Source organism: Pelodiscus sinensis, chromosome 4 (genome assembly GCF_052426305.1).
Source record: "Pelodiscus sinensis isolate ZL-2025 chromosome 4, ASM5242630v1, whole genome shotgun sequence".
In the NCBI taxonomy this organism is placed as follows: Eukaryota; Metazoa; Chordata; order Testudines; family Trionychidae; genus Pelodiscus; species Pelodiscus sinensis.
The window spans coordinates 113909589-113929601 of NC_143055.1; the positions used below are offsets into that span (position 1 = coordinate 113909589).

Consider the following 20013-nt stretch of genomic DNA (forward strand, 5'->3'; position numbering starts at 1 on the left):
TGAAGGCAATTAACCTATTAGCTGCAACAGGGTCCCGGTACGTGCAGCAGGAGTGCTTTGCAGGGAGCATAGCCTGTAAGATGCGCCAGGCGGGGGGCAACCTGACTCCGCACCTCTATTTTTTTTACGTCCATGTTGTTCAGTGTCCCGCAGACCCTCTTCCCCTGCGTACAACGCTGGAGGCTCTTTCATGAGAGACCAGTCCCCATTTCTTCGGAGCGGCCCCCGCTTGGCCACAGACCGCCAGGAGACGCCCCTGGGCGGGCGCGTTGCCTCGGTGGGAGCCAGCTGTAGCTGATGCACAGCGGGGCACCGTCCCAGCCACGCCGCCCTGCCCAGGGACAAACGGGGCGCAGATTAGGAGGGGGTGTCACGTTTCCCCTCCTCCTTAGCACACCGGTCCTGCTGACACTGCGCTTGCATTGCACGTGGCCCTTCGTACCCGCCTCCCCACCGCGAGCAAACATCCGGCTGGCGCCTCGCTCGCCTGTGTCCCGGCCGGCCCTACGGAGGCGGTGCTCGCCGCACCGCGCATGCACCGTGGCGGCCCCTTCGGAGCGCGCCTGGCGGGGCTGGGAGGTGGAGGACGCGCGGCGGGGCCCATGGCGAGCGGGGTAAGAGGCTCCCGCGGGCGTGGGACGTTCCCGGGCGGGCGGAAGCTCGAGCAGCTCCGGGGCTGGGAGGGCTGCAGAGCAGGGAGCGCAGCGGGCTGCTCCGGTGCGGCCCCAGCGCCTGTCTGACCCGCACTCAGGCGGCCTGCTGGGGCTGGAGCTCGCCAAGTCCTCGAGGTTGCTCACGCTGGGGGGTTTTAGAGCAAGCAGGGGGAAGCTGGGCATCTAGGGTGTTCCCCGGCTCCGTCGCCTCGTCTTCATTGCACTGTTGCTTTTTCATACGCTTTGCGGTGCAGCGTCTGCCAGAGACCCCAAATGGGATGCGGGGTGCTAAGTACTGTGTGGTACTGGACAAAGCCATGTCCTCTCCCAGAGAGTTCATGATCTAAGCCCCTAGGGGTGAAACGTCCCATTGAATTGACAGATTACACCAGGGCTACTCAACTTTGGAAGCCCTCGGGGCCACAGTGATACAGCACATCTCCAGGCCGGCAACTTATGTGTGGTTGCATGTACATGCAATTACCTTATTTTCCGGCGTATAAGACGACTTTTGATGCTAAAAAACATCCCCCAAAAATCGGGGGTCGTCTTATACGCCGGGTATACAGGCGGTGGGGCATCCCAGGCGCGCCTGGGCTGCTCCGAGCCCCTCCGCGGCTTTGCAAAGCCTCGGGGGAAGCCCCGCCGCCGGCTTCCCCCCGAGGCTTTGCAAAGCCGCGGAGGGGCTCCGGTGGCGGGGCAGCCCAGGCGCGCCGGGGCTGTCCCGCTGCTGGGGCGTCCTCAGAGGCTTTGCTCCCGGTGTCCCTGGTCTGCTGGGGACCGTCTCCAGCAGACCAGGGACACTGGGAGCAAAGCTGGGAAGGCGGAGGGGCGCTGGGGTATAAGACGAAAACCTATCTTTTAACTAAAAAATTAGGGGGTCGTCTTATACGCCCAGTAGCTTTATATGCCGGAAAATACGGTATATATGCAAATTCCATCTCCCAAACAGGAGTGAAAACCTTGTGTTCAACAAGTGTCTCTTATTTGTTTCCATTTTTAATGCTTCTTATTAAAAAGAAAAACGTATAATTTCTGAGTGGTATCCTTCCTGTTTTAGCAATCTATTGACTTTGATCTTTATCTGCTTAGGTTTAGCACCCCTTCTCCAGATACTCAAAGAAAAAATAGGAAAGGGGGGTGGAAGAAAGAGCATCATTCTCTTCCCCCCCATTTATTTTGAGTTTTCAAATCCCCTACTCATAACTCCGGTCATCTGAAGAAGTGGGGAGCTGGGCAAGTCAGGCTGGACATGAGGCAAAAAAGGTGCCTGGGAGCCCCGTCCTGGATTCCCAGCAGGACTCAGGATCCCACATGGGTGTCGGTTGCTTCATGCAGGATGGAGGCAGGGCTGCCCGGCCACGGCGCCAGACCCAAACGTGGCCAGTGTGAGCCAGTCAGCACCTCTCAGGCTCTCCCCACAAAGCCAAGCAGCCAGCTCTTCCCACAGTGCCCCGGCTAGAAATACCGATATCCTGTACCCGTCTGTTCCAGCCAGCCTGTCCGCTTGCATGTTTCAGTGCTCACACCCTCCCCGCTCTGTGGGAGACACCGCACTGTTGTGGAGCATGTTCCCAGTGGAGGCCATGTTCAAAGGATCCCACCCACAGGCCGAGCATTGAGCCCTGCATAAACCCAAACTGCACCACTGGCCGCAAACAGTGAAGCCTGCAGGCCGTGTGTTGAGTAGCCCTGGATTACACATGTGCGTAAAGTTATGCAGATACTGTTTGCAGGAGCATAGGCCTAAAATGAAAAGTAGCTTTGCACAGATAAGATCAGGGGGAAATACCCAACTTTCTTCACTCTAAAATGAACTATGATCACGATAAATATGTATACATCAGTCTGGAAGGCTGGGTACATAATTACTTGGGAAACTTGTTACTCTCTTCTGCCTCTGCTCCTGTGTGGTTGCTGTGAAATGATTGGCATATCAGTCTCTCCTACAGCTATAAAATCAACAAACACTGTTCACCCAGGGACAATAAGTTGGCCATTTGCAAAATCTCTTGTAGGTAAGTTAGCGAGTAGTCAACTGGATAATTGACTACTCGCTCCTCCCCCCCTTGCTGCCTCTATAAGAGGTAGCAAGGGGGGAGCGGAGGGACAGGAGCCAGTGCTGGGGGGAGGGAGCCGGCTTAAAAAGCCAGTTCCCTCCAGCACTATCTCTGCGGTGCTCCTCTACCCCCTCTGCTGCTTCTAGCCGAGGCAGCGGGAGCGGGGGGGGGGGGGGGAGAGGAGGAAGGAGAGGCTCCAGAGAGGTGCCAGAGCAGCCTCTGTTTGTGGCAGCCAGGATTGGCCATGGGCAGGGGCTGCTGGACTCAGCACGGGCAGGGACCGAGCAGTCCCAGTTTGTGCTAGTCTGAGATGCTACACCTCTGCATTTTAAATGTAAGAGCCTGGTGGCTCTTACAACATTTAAAATGCAGAGCCATAGTTCGGGTGGCCCCCAGTCCAAGCATGAGCCAGGACTTCTCATTCCCGGCTCGAGCTGGCTCCTGGAGCTATCCCCACTGCAGTTCTGCACAGTGGTCCTCATCGGCTAATTGTGTAGTGGATACAAATTGTGTCCACTACACAATTAGTCAGATAACTGCAGTTTAACATCCAAAGCTCAGCTGTAATGTCATAAATAGAAGATGATTGTGTGTGTGTGTTGGAGGGCTAGCTTGCTTGAGTTAACAAAGATACTGTTTTGATGCTAATATCCATACTAAAGAACAAGAAAAGTATAGTATTATTTAAATGTTTTCAGACATCTCAGTAAAACAAAAGAAAATTGAATTTCAGCCTAATAATTTCTACAACTCTTTGATACCCTAATTTAACTTTTTAATATTGCAAGGAGCCTGGATAACCAGTAACTGCTTATTTCAAGCCTTCTTTATAGAGTACAACAGCATGTTGTAGAAAAGGGGTGGGAAAGTTATGGCCCAGGGGCTGAATCCAGCCCCCCAAGCCTTTCGGTCTAGCCAGCGGCAGACAGGGAGCAGCCCCAGGGTTCAAAACGGCTGGCTGCTCCATCTCCCTCTCTACACTGGGGATGAGGGGCTTTCTTGTGCTGCAAACCCCCTCCTTCACCCAAACTCTCTGATCCCACACCCTCTCCTACACCCCAGTTCCCTACCCCAAGCTCCCTTCTGCAGCCAACTTCCATCTCAGACCCCTCGTCCCCTCCATAGAAAAGTGTAGGCCTTGATCATTTATCAAAATCTTGGAGTGGCCACCCCATCAAAAATTATTGTCCACCCCTGTTGTAGACCGAGAGGTACTTGGAATGAGCCTTCTGCAACATCTTGTCATAGCTGTTGAATTGTCTTACCTTTTTTTGCTTTTTATTTTTAGAGATATGTATGTGGGGAAAAACTAGGAGCGTCTACTTTTATCATAAATTTAAGAGTTAAAATGTTTGTTCACTGAACGTTCCCAGCCAACTAAGAAGGTCTAAGTCTATTCTATAACTTTTAAGCCTTCTCTTTATTTAAATAACCAATATCCTTGCATATTTTGAAAACATTTACTCTTAAATGTTCACATTTAATTTGAGAGAATGAATACATTTTTATAAAGTGGGGGGGGGGGGGGGGAAGGCTTAAGTGAAAACTTCCAAGTTTTTTAAAGATTGACAATTCCTTTTGTACTTTGATCCCTGGAAACTGACTAGATTTCCTGGCAAACTTTCAGGAGTTTAGTCACTGTTCCCCAAGTGCAAAGCAGTGCAACTTGTTGATTTCTATGCAGCTGCTTTACCAAGTTAATATATCATGTTTATTATATGCATACAGACAATAATGCAGAATAAACTAACCTTATGTTTGTGAAAGAGGATGGGAAAGAAGTAACAAAACCCTTTTCTACTTGTGGGAAATTTATTGCTGTGACTTTTCCAATATAAGGTAACTATTTTGCAATAGCTTCCCCATGTTGGCACTCAGTTTTGGAATGCTCTGCTCACAAAACAATAGCTCTAGCTGTGCTAGTCAGTTTCTGTGTAGACAAGGCCTTAAACGCAGCTTCAGAATTTATTATAATAGGCAAACTATGTTCTGTGGCAAGCTATTATATATAGCATTTCTCTAACAAATATGCTGCTTTGTGTGATTAAAAAGGAGTGTTAGGTTGACCAATGTACTACCAATGTAAGATTTTCCCACACCTCCTCAGACAATGGAGATGAAGCTCATCAAACTTTTAAAAAGAAATCTAAGAGCAGTCCTCATTCTCACAGGACCCATTTTTTCCTCTTTGTTGCCTGGACATAATTCCTTCTGACTTTGTTGGCTGGAAGTGCAACCTTGTTACTGGAAGCATTGGTTCAAAAAATGTTGCTTTTTTCAGAACTGAAGTTCTGTTTTTCTTCAAAATGTTTCTATCTTTCTTGCTTGAGAAAGTGAGCTTCCCTCCCTAGATAAATAAACGGACTGTGTTATAAGGGTGAAATTTATCCACGATGCAGAAGCCTACACAGAGTGTTGATGAGGAGCAGTTCTGTTGAGTCTTCACATGGGATATCTGTGCATCCCCTATGCATTGCTTAAAGATTCTCTGTGCTGGCTGCCTATAATCTGTCCCAGAAAGGCACAATGGGAGTGGGCTGGGTGTGGGGCAACAGACTGACATTTATGAGGCTCCACACTCTTACGTATACAAATGTCTTAACATTTTCCAAACGTTGTAATCTCGATTGCATGTACTGTTGGCACTAGCTGTAGAAAAACATCTTGTGCTTTACATGCATGCTGAATGCTTATTTTAAAATGTTACTGACATTATCTAAATTTTTTCATATGACACCCCCTCCTCCCACACACACATCTTGCTACAGCATATTGTCTTCAAAGTTCTAAAATAAAACTTAAAGTCCAGATCTTGGCGATTCTTGTTTCTGTACCTGAAAACAAATGAAGGGGCAGCTGTTCCTTTGTTCTAAAGTCATTGGAAGTTGTGAGTAGGATCTGACCCATAATTTCATATCTGGGATTATTTCCAAAAATTAGTAGCCTTTTTCTTGTTTGTTCACTCCAGTGAGCAGGAATTGTTATAAACGAACAGTGCAGTAACTATGTTCTTCTCTCTCATTTAGGTTATTAAATGCAAGGCCGCTGTTGCCTGGGAGGCAGGTAAACCTCTCTCTATAGAAGAGGTGGAGGTTGCACCACCAAAAGTACATGAAGTCCGTATTAAGGTAATTTAAGCAAATGTTTATTTGGGAGACCAAATAAGAAAGCTGAATAATTTGTTTGCCCTTGCAGGAAAAAATATTGAATTTATAGTGTTTGTGTTATCTGTTTGCTTGTTAAATCTAGGTATGGCTCTAAAGAAAATGATTGTGTCTGGTTTTTGGGGATGGCATAAAATGAAATTGCTGCTGGTCAGAGGCCTAACACCTACTTTGGGAGCAAGCCTAAAAATCACTGCTAGTCTCTGGAATCAATGGCAATTTTAAACCATCTGAGCTAGGAATACGTGCTTTATCCCACTGGAAAACTGATTTCATTCATTTATTTTAATTTTTCAAATTGTATGAGTCATTCAGTGCTAGCCATTTTAAGTCATAATTTATCAGACTTTAAATGAAATTGGATGTATGTGGTGCCCTATGATAGCATATGGACTCTCTGGATGAGGTGATTTTTTTTCACTTGTAAATTGACTTGATCCCATTTGAACTCTGGTGTGGCACGTTGTTTTCAGATGACATAGACCATTGGCTTTAGCAGATCTTCAGCCAGTGGCTGCCATTTTCATGTCAGAACTGAAGGGATGAGAAACAATTCATGGAGGTTAAATCCATAAATGGCTGTTAGCCAGTATGGGTAAGGAATGGTGTCCCTGGCCTCTGTTTTTCAGAGGGTGGAGATGGATGGCAGGAGAGAGATCACTTGATCATTAACTGTTCGATTCACTCCCTCTGGGATACCTGGCATTGGCCACTGTTGGCAGACAGGGTACTGGGCTTGGATGGTCCTTTGGTCTGACCCAGTATGGCCATTCTTATGTAAGCAGAGATCAAAGCGATGTGATTATTTTTTCAGGTCCAAGATATCTTGTGAGTTGCCAGAGCTAAAAACATTTTTGTTAAACTACTACATAAGTTTTCAGAATAGTGAATTCATCCTAGCACTAGTCTTGGATTGCTGACTTAGGAAACACATTAATACCATTTATCTCTTTAGATTCTCCTTTTTTACCTGCAGGATATTTCTGATTATTATATTTCTTTAGGTTGTTGCCACTGCTGTCTGTCACACGGATGCCTATACACTGAGTGGTGCTGATCCTGAGGGGTGTTTTCCAGTGATTTTGGGTCATGAAGGAGCAGGAATTGTGGAGAGTGTTGGAGAAGGAGTGACTAAGGTAAAACCAGGTAGGAAAACATTTGGCTCTTCACAAAAATAATCTTTTCTAATTTCTTTGGAAATCTTCCTTCACTAAAATAAATTGTCACAGAGAGGTAGCTGTATTAGTCTGATCATGATAAAATAAAAAAGCAGTCCTGTAGCACTTTAAAGACTTACAGGATGGTTTATTAGGTGATGAGCTTTCGTGGGGCAGACCCACTTTAGAAGTGGGTCTGCCCCACGAAAGCTCATCACCTAATAAACCATCCTGTAAGTCTTTAAAGTGCTACAGGACTGCTTTTTTGGTTTACTAAAATAAATTGCTCATACTTGTCCGCTGAAAAGCAGAGTTATTGAGCTGCAGTGATGTTTCTGTTGGGCTATGCCTGCCTAAAATTTTCCTCAATGCTGGTGGTCCAATACTAGCCTAACTACTGTGATCTTGGTTTACTGTTCAGAAGAGAATAGTTTACAGCAGGGGTGGGCAATAATTTTTTGCCAGGGGCCACTTCAGAAATTTTTTAAATGGCCCCAGGCTGCACCAGAAGGGGTGGGGCCAGGATACTTCCCTGCTTCCCCACCTACAGCCCATGATTGGTTGGGGGGAACCCCCCCACAAGGCTCCCATGCCCCTGGCGGTGGGAGGAGACTTTGCACGCTCCCCCTGCCCCCAGGCCAGTCAGGTTTGGGGGTGGGGAGCGTGCAAAGTCTTCTCCCGTCCTGCCAGGAGTGCGTGGAACTTCTAAGTGCCGCATGCTCCTGGCAGGGTGGAGGAAACTTTATGTGTTTCCTCTGCCCCTGGGCCTTAAATGGCCTGGGGGTGGGGGAGTGGGGGAGTGGAAGGGCCTCCATGGGCTGGATCAACCTGCTTGATGGGCCGGATCCAGCTCACGGAGGCCCTTTTGCCCACCCCTGGATACAGGTTTATTATGTAATACTGTATGAAGAAACTGTTTGAATTTGGTTTGTGTTTAAAAAAAGTGTCAGTTGTTTTTAATCAGTTGAACAATTAGAGCTAACAGCTGTCTAAATATGCTGGTTTCTCAGGATAGGTTTTATATCTTTGTTCCTTGTGTTCTTTTTTAACTTTAGATGGAAATTGATTATTCAGGCATCAGATGAATCAGGTTTTTTATACACTTCACTTTACAAAACCTGTACTTTGTCATTCTATATTTGTAAGCACTTTGGAAATTTCAGATGGACAAATAAGATTGCATGAATGATTGCCGCAATTAACATTTCACGGTATTGACCATGTTACATTTGACCACATACCAAATGTGTGTATATTCTGACACGCTGTCCTTTAGATAGTTAGTCATATACAATGTTTCTCTCGTTATGTTCTCTAGGTGACACAGTCATCCCACTGTACGTCCCACAATGTGGAGAATGCAAGTTCTGTTTGAACCCTAAAACCAATCTCTGTCAAAAGATAAGGTTGGTGTATTTTTTTCTTGATACACAGGGAATAATAATTGTTCAGTGTGTGCTCGCTTATGTAACAAAGCTACCTGACTTTGAATCACGTTGTTTTGACTTCATGTGTCATCTTATTACATGCAGAGCAAGGTCACTTAATTGGAAAGATGCATGTTTAAGGTTTGTTGTGCAATACCCATTTCCCCCCCTCCTTTCAAGGCTTAGTAGTAGGGGTTTTCAGTCTCCTTTTTTAGTCTGTCTTAAATTCACTTCTGTATGTGTAGGCATGATACTACACCACTGATACAGGGTTTCTCAAAGTGGGCCGTGGGCTCACTTTGAGAGAGCTGCTAACAGGCAGCTCCACGGCCACAGAACCTCGTGGCTTCCATTGACTCCAGTGTGCCATTTCCAGCCAAGGGGAGCTGCAGCCCGGGCCACACCACTGCAGAGCCTTTAGTTAGGCAAAGTGTAGTGGTCTGTTAGCAGTTTTCTCAATGCGAGTCCACGGCCCACTTTGAGAAGCACTGCACTAATACTGTCGTTTGAAAGGGGACCTAGGGAGTGAGGATCTATTCAAAATTCTAGATTCAAGTGGTAGCTGATGTTCAAAGAGTAATAATTTTTACTAAGGAAAAACAAGACTCACTGTAGTCCATAGCTTCAGCCCACGGAATAGTATTACTCCACAGACTGCGTATTCTGCCCTTTAATATGTCTTTGTCCTAAATGTGTGCACTTCAGTTAGCCTGGGCTAAGGTGTCATACATGTTGATGTCAGTCTTGTACACCACTGTGTCTCCTCCTTTCCAGACTACTGTACCCCTCCTCAAGAATCTGGTCTTGTAAACCCCAAAATTTTACCTCACTTGAAAATCACTTGCTAACAAAATCAGACAAAAATACTGTAGGACTAAAAGGTACAGGATATGTTGGGACAGGAGGGGAGGTTTTGACAAGCAGAGTTATGGTTTATCAACGTAAGGGTGAAGTCAGAGACTTAAATGCATTCTTAATGCACTTAATTGTGCATTAAGAATTGTGGCATTGGAGCATGATCCATAGCCTATAACAGGCCTGTAGTCTCTAAGGGTATGTCTACTTCGAACTAACTTTCATAGGCGGTACACTAGCGCTCCGTTAGTTCGAATTTAATTCGAACTAACGGAGCGCTTAGTTCGAACTAGGTAATCCTCATTCCATGAGGATTAAGCCTAGTTCGAATTTACTAGTTCGAATTAAGGGCTGTGTAGACCCTTAATTCAAACTATTGGGAGGCTAGCCCTCCCCAGGTTTCCCTGGTGGCCACTCTGGCCAACACCAGGGAAACTCTACTGCCCCCCTCCCGGCCCCGGAGCCCTTAAAGGGGCACGGGCTGGCTACGGTGCCCGTGCCAGGTTCAAGCCTACCAGCACCCAGCCAGCAGACCCTGCACCTGGCACGGATCGAGCCACCCACCCGATGCCCCCCAGCCCTCCCCCTCTTCCCGGGACCAGGCTGGCGGCTCCCGGGACTGCAAGAGGCGGGCACCTTCCTGGGCTAGTGCAGACATCGTGGACCTCGTCCACGACCTCTGCACTAGGCACAGGAAAGTGGCCAGCTAGGGCAGGAGAGCTGCCAGCCTGGCCACCCAGGAGCAGGTTTGCATGAAAATCAGGGTGGTCCAGTGAGACCCCCGACCCTGAGCTTAGAATGGCTGTACTGGGTCAGACCAAAGGTCCATCTAGCCCAGTAGCCTGTCTACCGACAGCGACCAACCCTAGGGACCCTGGAGGGGATGGACCAAAGACAGTGACCAAGCCATTTGTCTCGTGCCATCCCTCTCCAGCCTTCCACAAACCTTGGGCAGGGACACCACTCCTACCCCCTGGCTAATAGCACTCCATGGGCCCAACCTCCATGACTAGATCTCACGTCCCTTTAAACTCTGTTCTAGTTCTAGCCTTCACAGCCTCCTGCAGCAAGGAGTTCCACAGGTTGACTCTTTGCTTTGTGAAGAATAACTTTCTCTTACTAGTTTGAAGCCTGCTACCCATTCCTTTCCTTTGGTGTCCTCTAGTCCTTCTTTATGGGAACTAATGAAGAACTTTTCTGTATTCACCCTCTCCACCCAACTCCTGCTTTTAGAGACCTCTATCCTGTCCCCCCCTCCGTCTCCTCTTTTCTAAGCTGAAAAGTCCCAGTCTCTTTAGCCTCTCTTCATATGGGACCTGTTCCCAACCCCTGATCATTTTAGTTGCCCTCCCCTCTCCCAGCCTGTCTCTTCCCCTCTCCCACCTCCTTTTCCCAGTCTCCCCCAGTTTTGTTCAATAAAGACAGATTCCATTTTTGAACACAATTGTCCTTTATTTTGTACATCAAGAAGAGGGTCTAGGGAAGGGTAAGTGGAAGGAAGTGAGGGAGGAATGGGGGGTATGAGCACCCAATGGGGAGGACTGGGCTGGCTCTGCAGGCTTTTGGGGTGGAAGCTCTCCTGCAGCCCTCCAATTGCCCCCTCTCCCCAGAAGGCAGCCTGCGGCAAGTGCAGCCGGTCAGATGGCCAAGTGCTGTGATGTGCCCAGTGTGGGTACTCCGGGCAATCCAAGCCAGGACTGCTTTGCAAGCGGGGCGCCCCTGAGAACTGTCTGTCCGGGGTGGGGGTCGGGACCCTTTAAGCACAGCCCTCGGCTAGCCTGAGACAGCATCTCCACGCTCTAAGTCCTCCTCTGATGCCCTGCCGGCACTGCTTCCGGCCATCCTTAAGCCTGGTTCAGGGTCCACTTAATGTGGACATGCTAGTTCGAATTAGCTTAGTTCGAATTAACTAATTCGAACTAAGTTAGTTCGAATTAACGTTGTAGTGTAGACGTACCCTCACTTCCATGAAGTCAAGATTTACTTAAATATTTTCAAAGTGTTTAAGGGTAATCATTAGCTAAATCTCCATGCATGCACTGTTACTGTACCACTTCGTTAATTTTCACGACTTTGCTCCCTAGACTTTGTCCTATAACTTTCTGTGACACTACAATAAATACTATTTGTTGTATTGTGTTTAAGAGTTACCCAAGGAAAAGGACTAATGCCAGATGGTACCAGCAGGTTTACCTGCAAAGGGAAGCAGATTTATCACTTCATGGGGACTAGCACGTTCTCTGAATACACTGTTGTGGCGGATATCTCTTTGGCTAAAATAGATGCTGCGGCACCTCTGGATAAAGTTTGTCTTTTGGGCTGTGGAATTTCAACAGGCTATGGAGCTGTCATCAACACTGCCAAGGTATGGGCTATAGCTGATCGTGTGGCTAATGACCCTGAACTGGAGACCAAGTACTGTAATGAAAATCTGTTGGGGCCAGGAGCAAGTAAGACCAGAGGAATAACTGCCTACTGGGTAGAGGGTGAGGAGACGTGTTCACCCCTTTGTTCCTTCTCCACTGCCAAATTTGACAGGAAGCAAGACGTAGTAGGAAACAGGGATATTGACCTGGGTTTCCACCTGCTTTAGCCTCAGCAGACAGAATCAAATACAGATGAAAACCCCTGTTCCTCCTCCTGCCAGTGCTCTCTGTAGAGAATGGGGTAGAGGAAGCCTGTCTTGATGGAGACACATGGCTGTGGAGAGGAGCCACTTTGCAATGTTCAAGGATTTATTTGTGGATGGACATTAGGGTCTAGTGGTGGGGGGTTATCTTAGAGTAAGGACAGACTTGTACATATTGACAATGCAAAGCTGTTTTAAATATCCCCTTTGGCAAAGTGAGCTCTGCTTCCTTCTGCCCTTATACCATCCTATTATGTGCCAAGTTCTCCCCCTGCATTTGGAAGAAGCACAGCCCATTAGAGCACTTCAAAAAACAATTCATAGACCAGCAAAATCTCTGACATAGTTCCCTACCTCTGAGCGATAATGAATTTGCAACTTTTGGGAATTTTTAGTCTGTTTTTCTTAATATATAATAAATAATCTGTATTTCTCATACCCATAGGCGGATGTGTTTCTTTCCTTCCTCCTGAACTGATTTCTCTTGCTCTGTTAGGTGGAACCTGGTTCGACTTGCGCCATCTTTGGTTTGGGAGGAGTTGGGCTGGCAGTTATTATGGGCTGTAAAGTGGCTGGAGCTTCCCGGATCATTGGAGTTGATCTCAACAAAGATAAATTTGCCAAGGCTAAGGAGTTTGGAGCCACTGAGTGCATCAACCCTCAGGACTTTAAGAAGCCCATACAAGAGGTGCTGGTGGAGCTTACTGAGGGTGGTGTGGACTACTCTTTTGAGTGCATTGGGAATGTTGGTGTTATGGTAAGTGTATACGTGGCAGTACTGACAGGGAAGAGAAATCTGACTGTGACTTGGGACAGTTACTTACCTTAAAAGAAAGACAAGGACCTTTACCAGGGAACAGTTTATCAACTTCAGTTTTTATTGAGAGGAGCTTGGTAGTTCTTTCACAGTAGCTTAAAAGGGTTTATTTCAACAAGAGTTGCTAGGTGTCTGGTTTGGTATTTTTTTGGAACACCCAGTCAAAAAGTGATAGTGGCTCTAGTCTCCACTGCGGACAGGGCAGATAGAAACTCAATCGGTGGTGAGCCAGAGTTAAAACAGGCTGCCTGTCCTGGCTGCTTTGTGTGGCTCTTGGAAGCAGTTGGCATGTTCAACTCACAGGTGGAAGGGTTAGGAAGTGCCCTCGGCACGGCTGCCACCCCGGGCAGGGGTAACACCTGCAGGCTTCAGCATTGCACAGAGTCCCCCTAGCTCCTCCACTTGGCAGCTTCTGGGAATCACACAGAGTCCGGGCAAAGCCCCATTGTGCCACCAGTTGGGACCTACCCAAGGATAAGCACCACCTAGCCAGCCCAGGCCCCTAAATTCCTTCTGGTACTTCAACCACCCAGCCCTAAGCCCCTCTCCCTCCCACACCTCAACCATGGACCCACTCCAAAGCCCATACCTCCAGCTGGAATCCTCATTCTCTCCTGCACCCCAACCCCAGTCCAGTGAAAATGAGTGAGGGTGGGGGAGAGCAAGTGACAGAGGATGAGCTGAGTGGGGGCAGGGCCCCAGTGCAGGGGTGGGGTAAGGTAAGGGGAAGGGTGTTCAGTTTTGTGCAATTAGAAAGTTGGCAGCCTTATTTCAACCCATCCGGATTATAAAATGAAGAAATAACTTTACCGCTTAGGTGAAGAATAGCTCCTTTATGTTCTAAAATATAGTTATGGAAGAAAATGTGTTATGCAAACTCTGTTAGGGCTGAAAAGCATCTGTTATATATATTGATGTTATCTAGCCCCACAGATTTCACCATTTTTTAAACATTGAGAGTAAATGTCAGAGGTGATGTACATAGTTAAGAAAAAATGGACATAATTTAATAAAACTTAAAAAACAAAAAATAGTCTGGTAGCACTTTAAAGACTAACAAAACACATAGATGGTGCTGGGCTGTGCCCATGAAAGCTCATGATACCATCTACATGTTTTGTTAGTCTTTAAAGTGCCACCAGACTATTTGTAGTTTAAGTTTATTCTGTACAGACTAACTCAGCTACCTGAATTAGTCTGATAATTTAATTAGTTCAAGACACTTCCTTGGTGAAAAGGAGCACTATTAATACCTTGCCCTGCAAATTATTTTTAACAGTGCATTCCTATCTTTTACCAGGAGTTAAATGGAGTTTGTTTATTTCAATGGGTGCTGGATTGGTCTATTCTATTATTGAAAGAATTAGCATTATTTCCTAGCAATATTGTAATTAAGGGTAGGTCTACACAGCAGGGCTAAAGTCAATTTAAGCAACACAACTTCACCTATGTCAATTGCGTAGCTTAAGTTGAAATAGCTTAATTCGGCTTTTGGCGTTGTCTGCACAGTGGGAAGTCGAAGAACACTCTTCCTTCGACTTCCTTTACTCCTCGTGAAATGAGGGTTACAAGAGTCAGAGTAAGAAGTCCTCCAGCTTGACATTATTTCGAAATAAAGGCTTGTAGTGTAGATGCGTACTATGTTATATCATCAGTTATTCTGAAATAACTCCACTGTGTAGCCATACCCTAAGCTATTAAGTTTGTCATAGGGGAAGAAAGATGAAGTCACAAGGAATCTGTGCTGAAACTTTATTTCTAACCAGCTATTTGCTTTGTTCTTTCTGTCTGAAGAGGGCTGCCTTGGAAGCCTGTCACAAAGGCTGGGGAGTCAGTGTGATAGTTGGAGTAGCAGCTGCTGGTCAGGAGATCGCTACCCGGCCCTTCCAACTAGTAACGGGTCGCACATGGAAAGGGACTGCCTTTGGAGGTAACTTTCTGGTACACTCATGCTCTCTTATCTAGGAAAAGAGGGTGAAAATACTGTCTTCCTCTCTAGTAAACTTCTTCCTATCAAGACATTGTTATGTTGGCTTTTCAAATATAACCTTTTATAAATAACTGTCCCCATAGACAAGCTGTGAATTATCATCCTTCTGCTGCACATATATGAATTTAAAATGCAAAAAGTAGCCATAATGGGAGTACTTCTTCTGTATAGGTCTGTGGTTGAAGTGCCAAATTATTACTTTTGAAAACTTGAGCAATAGTAAGGAGAGGTGTTCACTGGGACACAGGGAATAATGTAAATGGGTTTGTATAAGTAACTCTGCACTTTTCAGTCACTGAGAAAATGAAAGCATTGTCCTCAGTTGTGAGGATACGTAGTTTGAGGTGAGGAGGGAATGGGTTTAGACAGTAAAACGGGAGGCTTTATGAAGAAACTGTTTAAAATACAGGAAGCATAGTTGACCTCTTACCTGTCAGAACAGAAACTTGTCATCTTTCACTGAATTTATTATCTAACCTCTTTGTGGACATAATTCAGGCATGAAAAGCTGCTGGAATCTTTACAAAGTGTCCAAAATTGATAACACTTTTATGCAACTCTCTTACATGCAACTCAAACCGGTGCTGCGGTCTGGTTAGAAAATACACAAATGTAGAACAGGAAGAATAGACAGAGCCAGTTTTGTGAGGTGATCTCCGCTAGGGATTTTAAAAGACATGTATTTGTGTAAATGTGTAACCACTGAAATTTTTAACATGTACACGTTTACATGCAGGGCGGGGCAGGCCAGAGCTGGTGCTCTCAGTGAGCTGGCTGCCCTCCCCTCTTCCCCCGCCACAGCCTCCCAAAGAGGCAGCAGAGGTGGGGGGAGGTAGGAGCTGGTATGTGCCCGTGGAGCTGCCTGCCCACCCCACATGCTGCTGTTTCTGATAGAGAGGCAGCTCCATGGGAGCCGGTATGTGCAGGGAGCCGGTTTGAAAGTTGGCTTCACACATGTACCCTCTCCTGCCTGCCCCTCTCACGCTGCTGCCTCTGTCAGAGGCAATAGCATGTGGGGAGGGTCCAGCGTCTCCCCACCAGTTCTTGCCTACCCTCCAGCGCTACCTCTATGGGAAGGAGCGGGTAGTGGGCAGCCAGCTCCCCATGGGCACTGGCTCCTGACTCCAATACAGAGGCAGCAAGGGAGCAGTGCATATAATCATTAAGATTAACTGATGAGCCCAGGCTTATCGGTTAATCATGTGTAAACATACACACTAACCATCCCTAATCTCAGCTAGATATTGAATGCAGATCCCTGCAGTGAAAAGTACTACAATTAAGCCCTCCATTTTGACTGATTTCAGCTGTACTCTTGCATTCTTTACTACAGTGCTATTCTACAGCCAGATAGGTATGGATATTATAACATGATCCCAGGATCTCTCTCTCACCAAGGAAACTGAGTTTTAATGACTCATACTATTGGGGGTAGGGTTGATAGATTTTGTGTCCAACCTCTGTCCTTCTGTGGCTTTGAATTTAGTCAATTAAAAAATATAATTTTTTTTTTCAGGTTGGAAGAGTGTAGAGAGTGTACCAAAGCTGGTGACTGAATATATGTCAAAAAAGATCAAGGTTGATGAATTCGTGACTCACACTCTCCCTTTTGACAGAATTAATGAGGCTTTTGAGTTGATGCACGCAGGGAAGAGGTAGGTTTAAATGTCTTATGTCTGTAAGATTGAGTAGCTCAATAAAAGTTGGTAGACCACTATGTTCTTCCTCTCTGCCTCTTTTGACTGGCATTCCTGCCTTTTCATGCATCCCACAGCTAAAGCAACTAGTTGCTCACACTGCTCTTAGGTGAGTGCTCTAGTATAAGCCGCTATCTTGGGTGGGGGCAGGTGAAAGGCAAGGAAAATTATAATGGTTGGTGTCTGAGCAGAGGAGGAAAACAAACTAGAGAAGGAAAACTCAAGCCATAAAGGACAAAAATAAATAAATGGAGTGCTAACTTCTAGCACCAGAATAAAAGTAGAGACTGAAAAGGAAATAACAAAAGAAAGTACTTGATATTAAAATCTCCATTAAACTTAATTCAGAACAATTAGCATTATTTTAGAACAGTTATTACAGTCATACCTCAGAGTTATGAATTCAGCAGTCAACCACAAGCCTTATTTGGAACTAGAAGTACACAATCAGACAGCAGCAGACAAAAAAACCCCACGTACAATACAGTGTTAAACTACTGCAAAAGTAAAGGGAAACAGCATTTTTCTCCTGCTTAGTAAAATTTCAAAGCTGTATTAAGTCAATGTTTGCTTGTAAACTTTTGACAGAGCATAATATTGTGTTCACAGCTACGAACAAGCTCGGTGCCCTACATATACAGTTTCTACAGTATTTAACTTCATTAAATGCAATGTTCCTCAAACAGAGTAGTTTAAATAACTGGCTGATAGCTATGCTAGATTCAATATTGACAGTTATATGATAGTGAACTGTTAATGTGAAGTTTACATTTATTAACAAGTTGTTGTATTCATTCTGTTCTTATCTTGCAAACCAATGAATGTTTTCCCCCTCTCTAACATAAGACTTCAGGCAGAACTAAAGAAAACTTTAGTCACTGGCTGTGTGACTTCTGCCCATGTTATCTTGCCCAGAGTTTTTGCTCTGCTCAGGTAAATGTGCTTCTGTTTCCAGAGCAAAGCCTCGGCTATAACAGTAAGTAAATTCAACACTTTTCCTCAAGAAAGGCTAACTGAGGCTCTCATTGAGCTTGGTACAAACCTGGAAGAAAAAACATGCATGTTATTTACAGATTGTGAATCAAAGCACGAGCAACTCTGCCACCTGGTGAATAACAAGTGACATATCATCAACACATAATGCACACAGTCCAGGATCTGTTCCAGTCATATCATATAGTATAACCCTCTCAGCTTTTGTGAAAGGGAGGATCTCTCCATGTAAAGCAAAAGCTGGATCCACTTATGTATTTTTGTATACAATTTCTCCACACATGTGAAGAAGAGAGCCTGTATGGAGACACAATGGCAGACTACACAGCTTGTGAGCTTAAGATTAAACTCAGAGGAAAAGGCAACACCCAGTGTCAGTCTTAGCAGTAACATTAAGGTTTGTTCTCCAAGGGTGGTGAGGTCTATGCCTGTAAGCTGTAGGCCAGACTACTGGGAATTCATTTTTGTTCAGGGTAGTAAGTGAGAGCATTAATTCCCAACTCCTAATTGAGTTTCTAGACCATTTGTATGAAATAGCTATCTTTCCCTGTAGAAACAGAAACAGGATTAATAAATGGTCCAGGTCACCTATCTATTAATAGCATGAGTAAATAGAGAAGAGGGAATCGCTTAGTGGACATGAAATCAGACAAACATGCCGTTGTCTTTTTTTTCCTAGTAATTATGAGGCTTTATATTTTCTGCAGACACTGCATTGCCTGCACCAATTCTATTTATGAATTAGCTTGTAGGAAATGATTCTTATAAATGGAATAATTCCAACTATTTAGTGCACTTTCGTGCTCCCCTGTGAGAGCACTTTCTGATTATAATAGAGAGAGCAGTTTTTAAATTCAGGTGGGAGAAGAAGAAAATGCATTTAAAGCCGTCCCTTTGGCCCAGCTAATACAAATAGCCTCAAACTGAGCATGGAAGAACACACATCTTTGAAGAGAGGGTTTTAAGAGAATAGAGAATTTAAGACCTTAACCAATGTGAGTGACCAGTTCAACTTAGCAGCTAATTCAGCATTAAAAAAAAAGAAGAAACACTCATTTGACAGGGAGCATCTTAGAAGAGGTTTAACAACATTTTAGGGGCAGTGGTGAAACAGTCTTCTTATTGATTCCTATTTTTTTCTTTTGTTGAAGCATTCGAAGTGTCCTGAAATTTTAAGGATCCCAAAGATGGATCCAGCCAGTCTTCGTGTTGTGCCATGCCTGCTGGATAATGGAGCTTTTTGAAGAAGTGTAGGATCAGCTGGAGAAAAAAATTGTGTGATGGGAAAACCATCTGCTTTAGGATCATAGTCTCTAATAAAATATGGTAACCTGATCTCAGACTAATGGTAAATACTGAATCCACATATGGTAACTAATGCTGGTTGTAGTCATGAAATTCATGTTTCCTTTTTTTGAATTTTGACAGTGCCTAAATCTTTAAAGCTGGTTAACTTTTTGTAAACATCACCTGGACCCTTTCATTCCTTTTGCCATGGATTTTTTTTCTAGTTCTGTAGTTATTAGATGGAGTACTTACTACCTAAAGGTATGTGGGCTTCACATGTGTACAGAACTCCCTCCCCGTGCAAAATGATTTAGGAGAGAAAATACACCTGCTTCTGCAGCAGCTTACAAAGTTTCATGCTGAGGGATCTTCCTGCAGTAAAAGCTGAGTATTGCAGTGAATCTCTCACATTGCTGAGAATCCTCTGGCTGAAGGCAATATTTTACATCATTTTATTAATTTTCGTGTGGGTGGGGTTTTTGTTATTTTGGGGAGGAACAGGATTCTTTTATTGGGGGGGGGGGGCAGGATTCTTAAGGTAAGCTGTGTTGCTGAAGATGGAGATGCCAGTGAAATGCTGCACTACAGGCTGCAATTGACATAATCCTTCGTATAAACTTTCTTTCCTGGTTAAGTTTAAGGAAAAGACCTCAGAGCAAACTCCTGGCCAACTTGCGGAAGTTATGGGGCACAGGAGAGAATGATTTATCTCAAGGCCCAATACTCAGCCAACATGTTACCCCTTAGGGCTGTTTACAGTAGCAGGGACTAATTTCCCCTCCCCCAAAAACATTAGAACTAATCAGAGGTTGCTGTGATGATGTTGCAGTATGAAGCCAGAAACCACTGCCGTGTGGGTTGTGATTTGTCTACTATTGTAAGCAGTGTGAGGAAAGTTCACTCTGACACAGTAGTGCTGAAGGAAAACTGAGCACAGTGTGAAGTGATGAGAGATTCACTTTGTTCCTCTTGGCCAAAAAATGGCTGGCCTATGTAGTACAGCCATTCCCAACCAATGGCTGCTGGGCTGTGGGAACTGGGGCTAGGGTACACCCAGCATCTCCTCTCCTGCCACAGCTGTTGGAAGAGGTATGTCCTGCCGCACCTCACAACCAACCAGCACTGGGGGGCATGGTCTCCCCGGTGCAGAAGAGCAGTTGGCTGTGCAGCAGGAGGGTTGCATAAGCACATTAGGGCAGACACTGGGACCCTCTGGGGGTAGCAATAGTAGTGGGGTGGCTACAGGGGCTGGGGTTTTTGATGGACTGATCACATTTTATGTGC

At 45.5% G+C, this 20013-nt stretch overlaps 1 protein-coding gene across 1 annotated transcript; it reads left to right on the forward strand.

The window, feature by feature from the left end:
- Positions 1 to 461: 461 nt before the first annotated feature.
- On the forward strand, positions 462 to 18777 carry LOC102463576 (alcohol dehydrogenase class-3). The gene is made up of 9 exons (XM_006130139.5): positions 462 to 614; positions 5740 to 5841; positions 6882 to 7023; positions 8353 to 8440; positions 11462 to 11681; positions 12442 to 12702; positions 14557 to 14692; positions 16269 to 16407; positions 18594 to 18777. The coding sequence occupies exons 1-9, from the start codon at positions 534 to 536 to the stop codon at positions 18616 to 18618; spliced, it is 1194 nt and encodes a 397-aa protein (XP_006130201.1). The 5' UTR covers positions 462 to 533; the 3' UTR covers positions 18619 to 18777.
- Positions 18778 to 20013: the final 1236 nt, after the last annotated feature.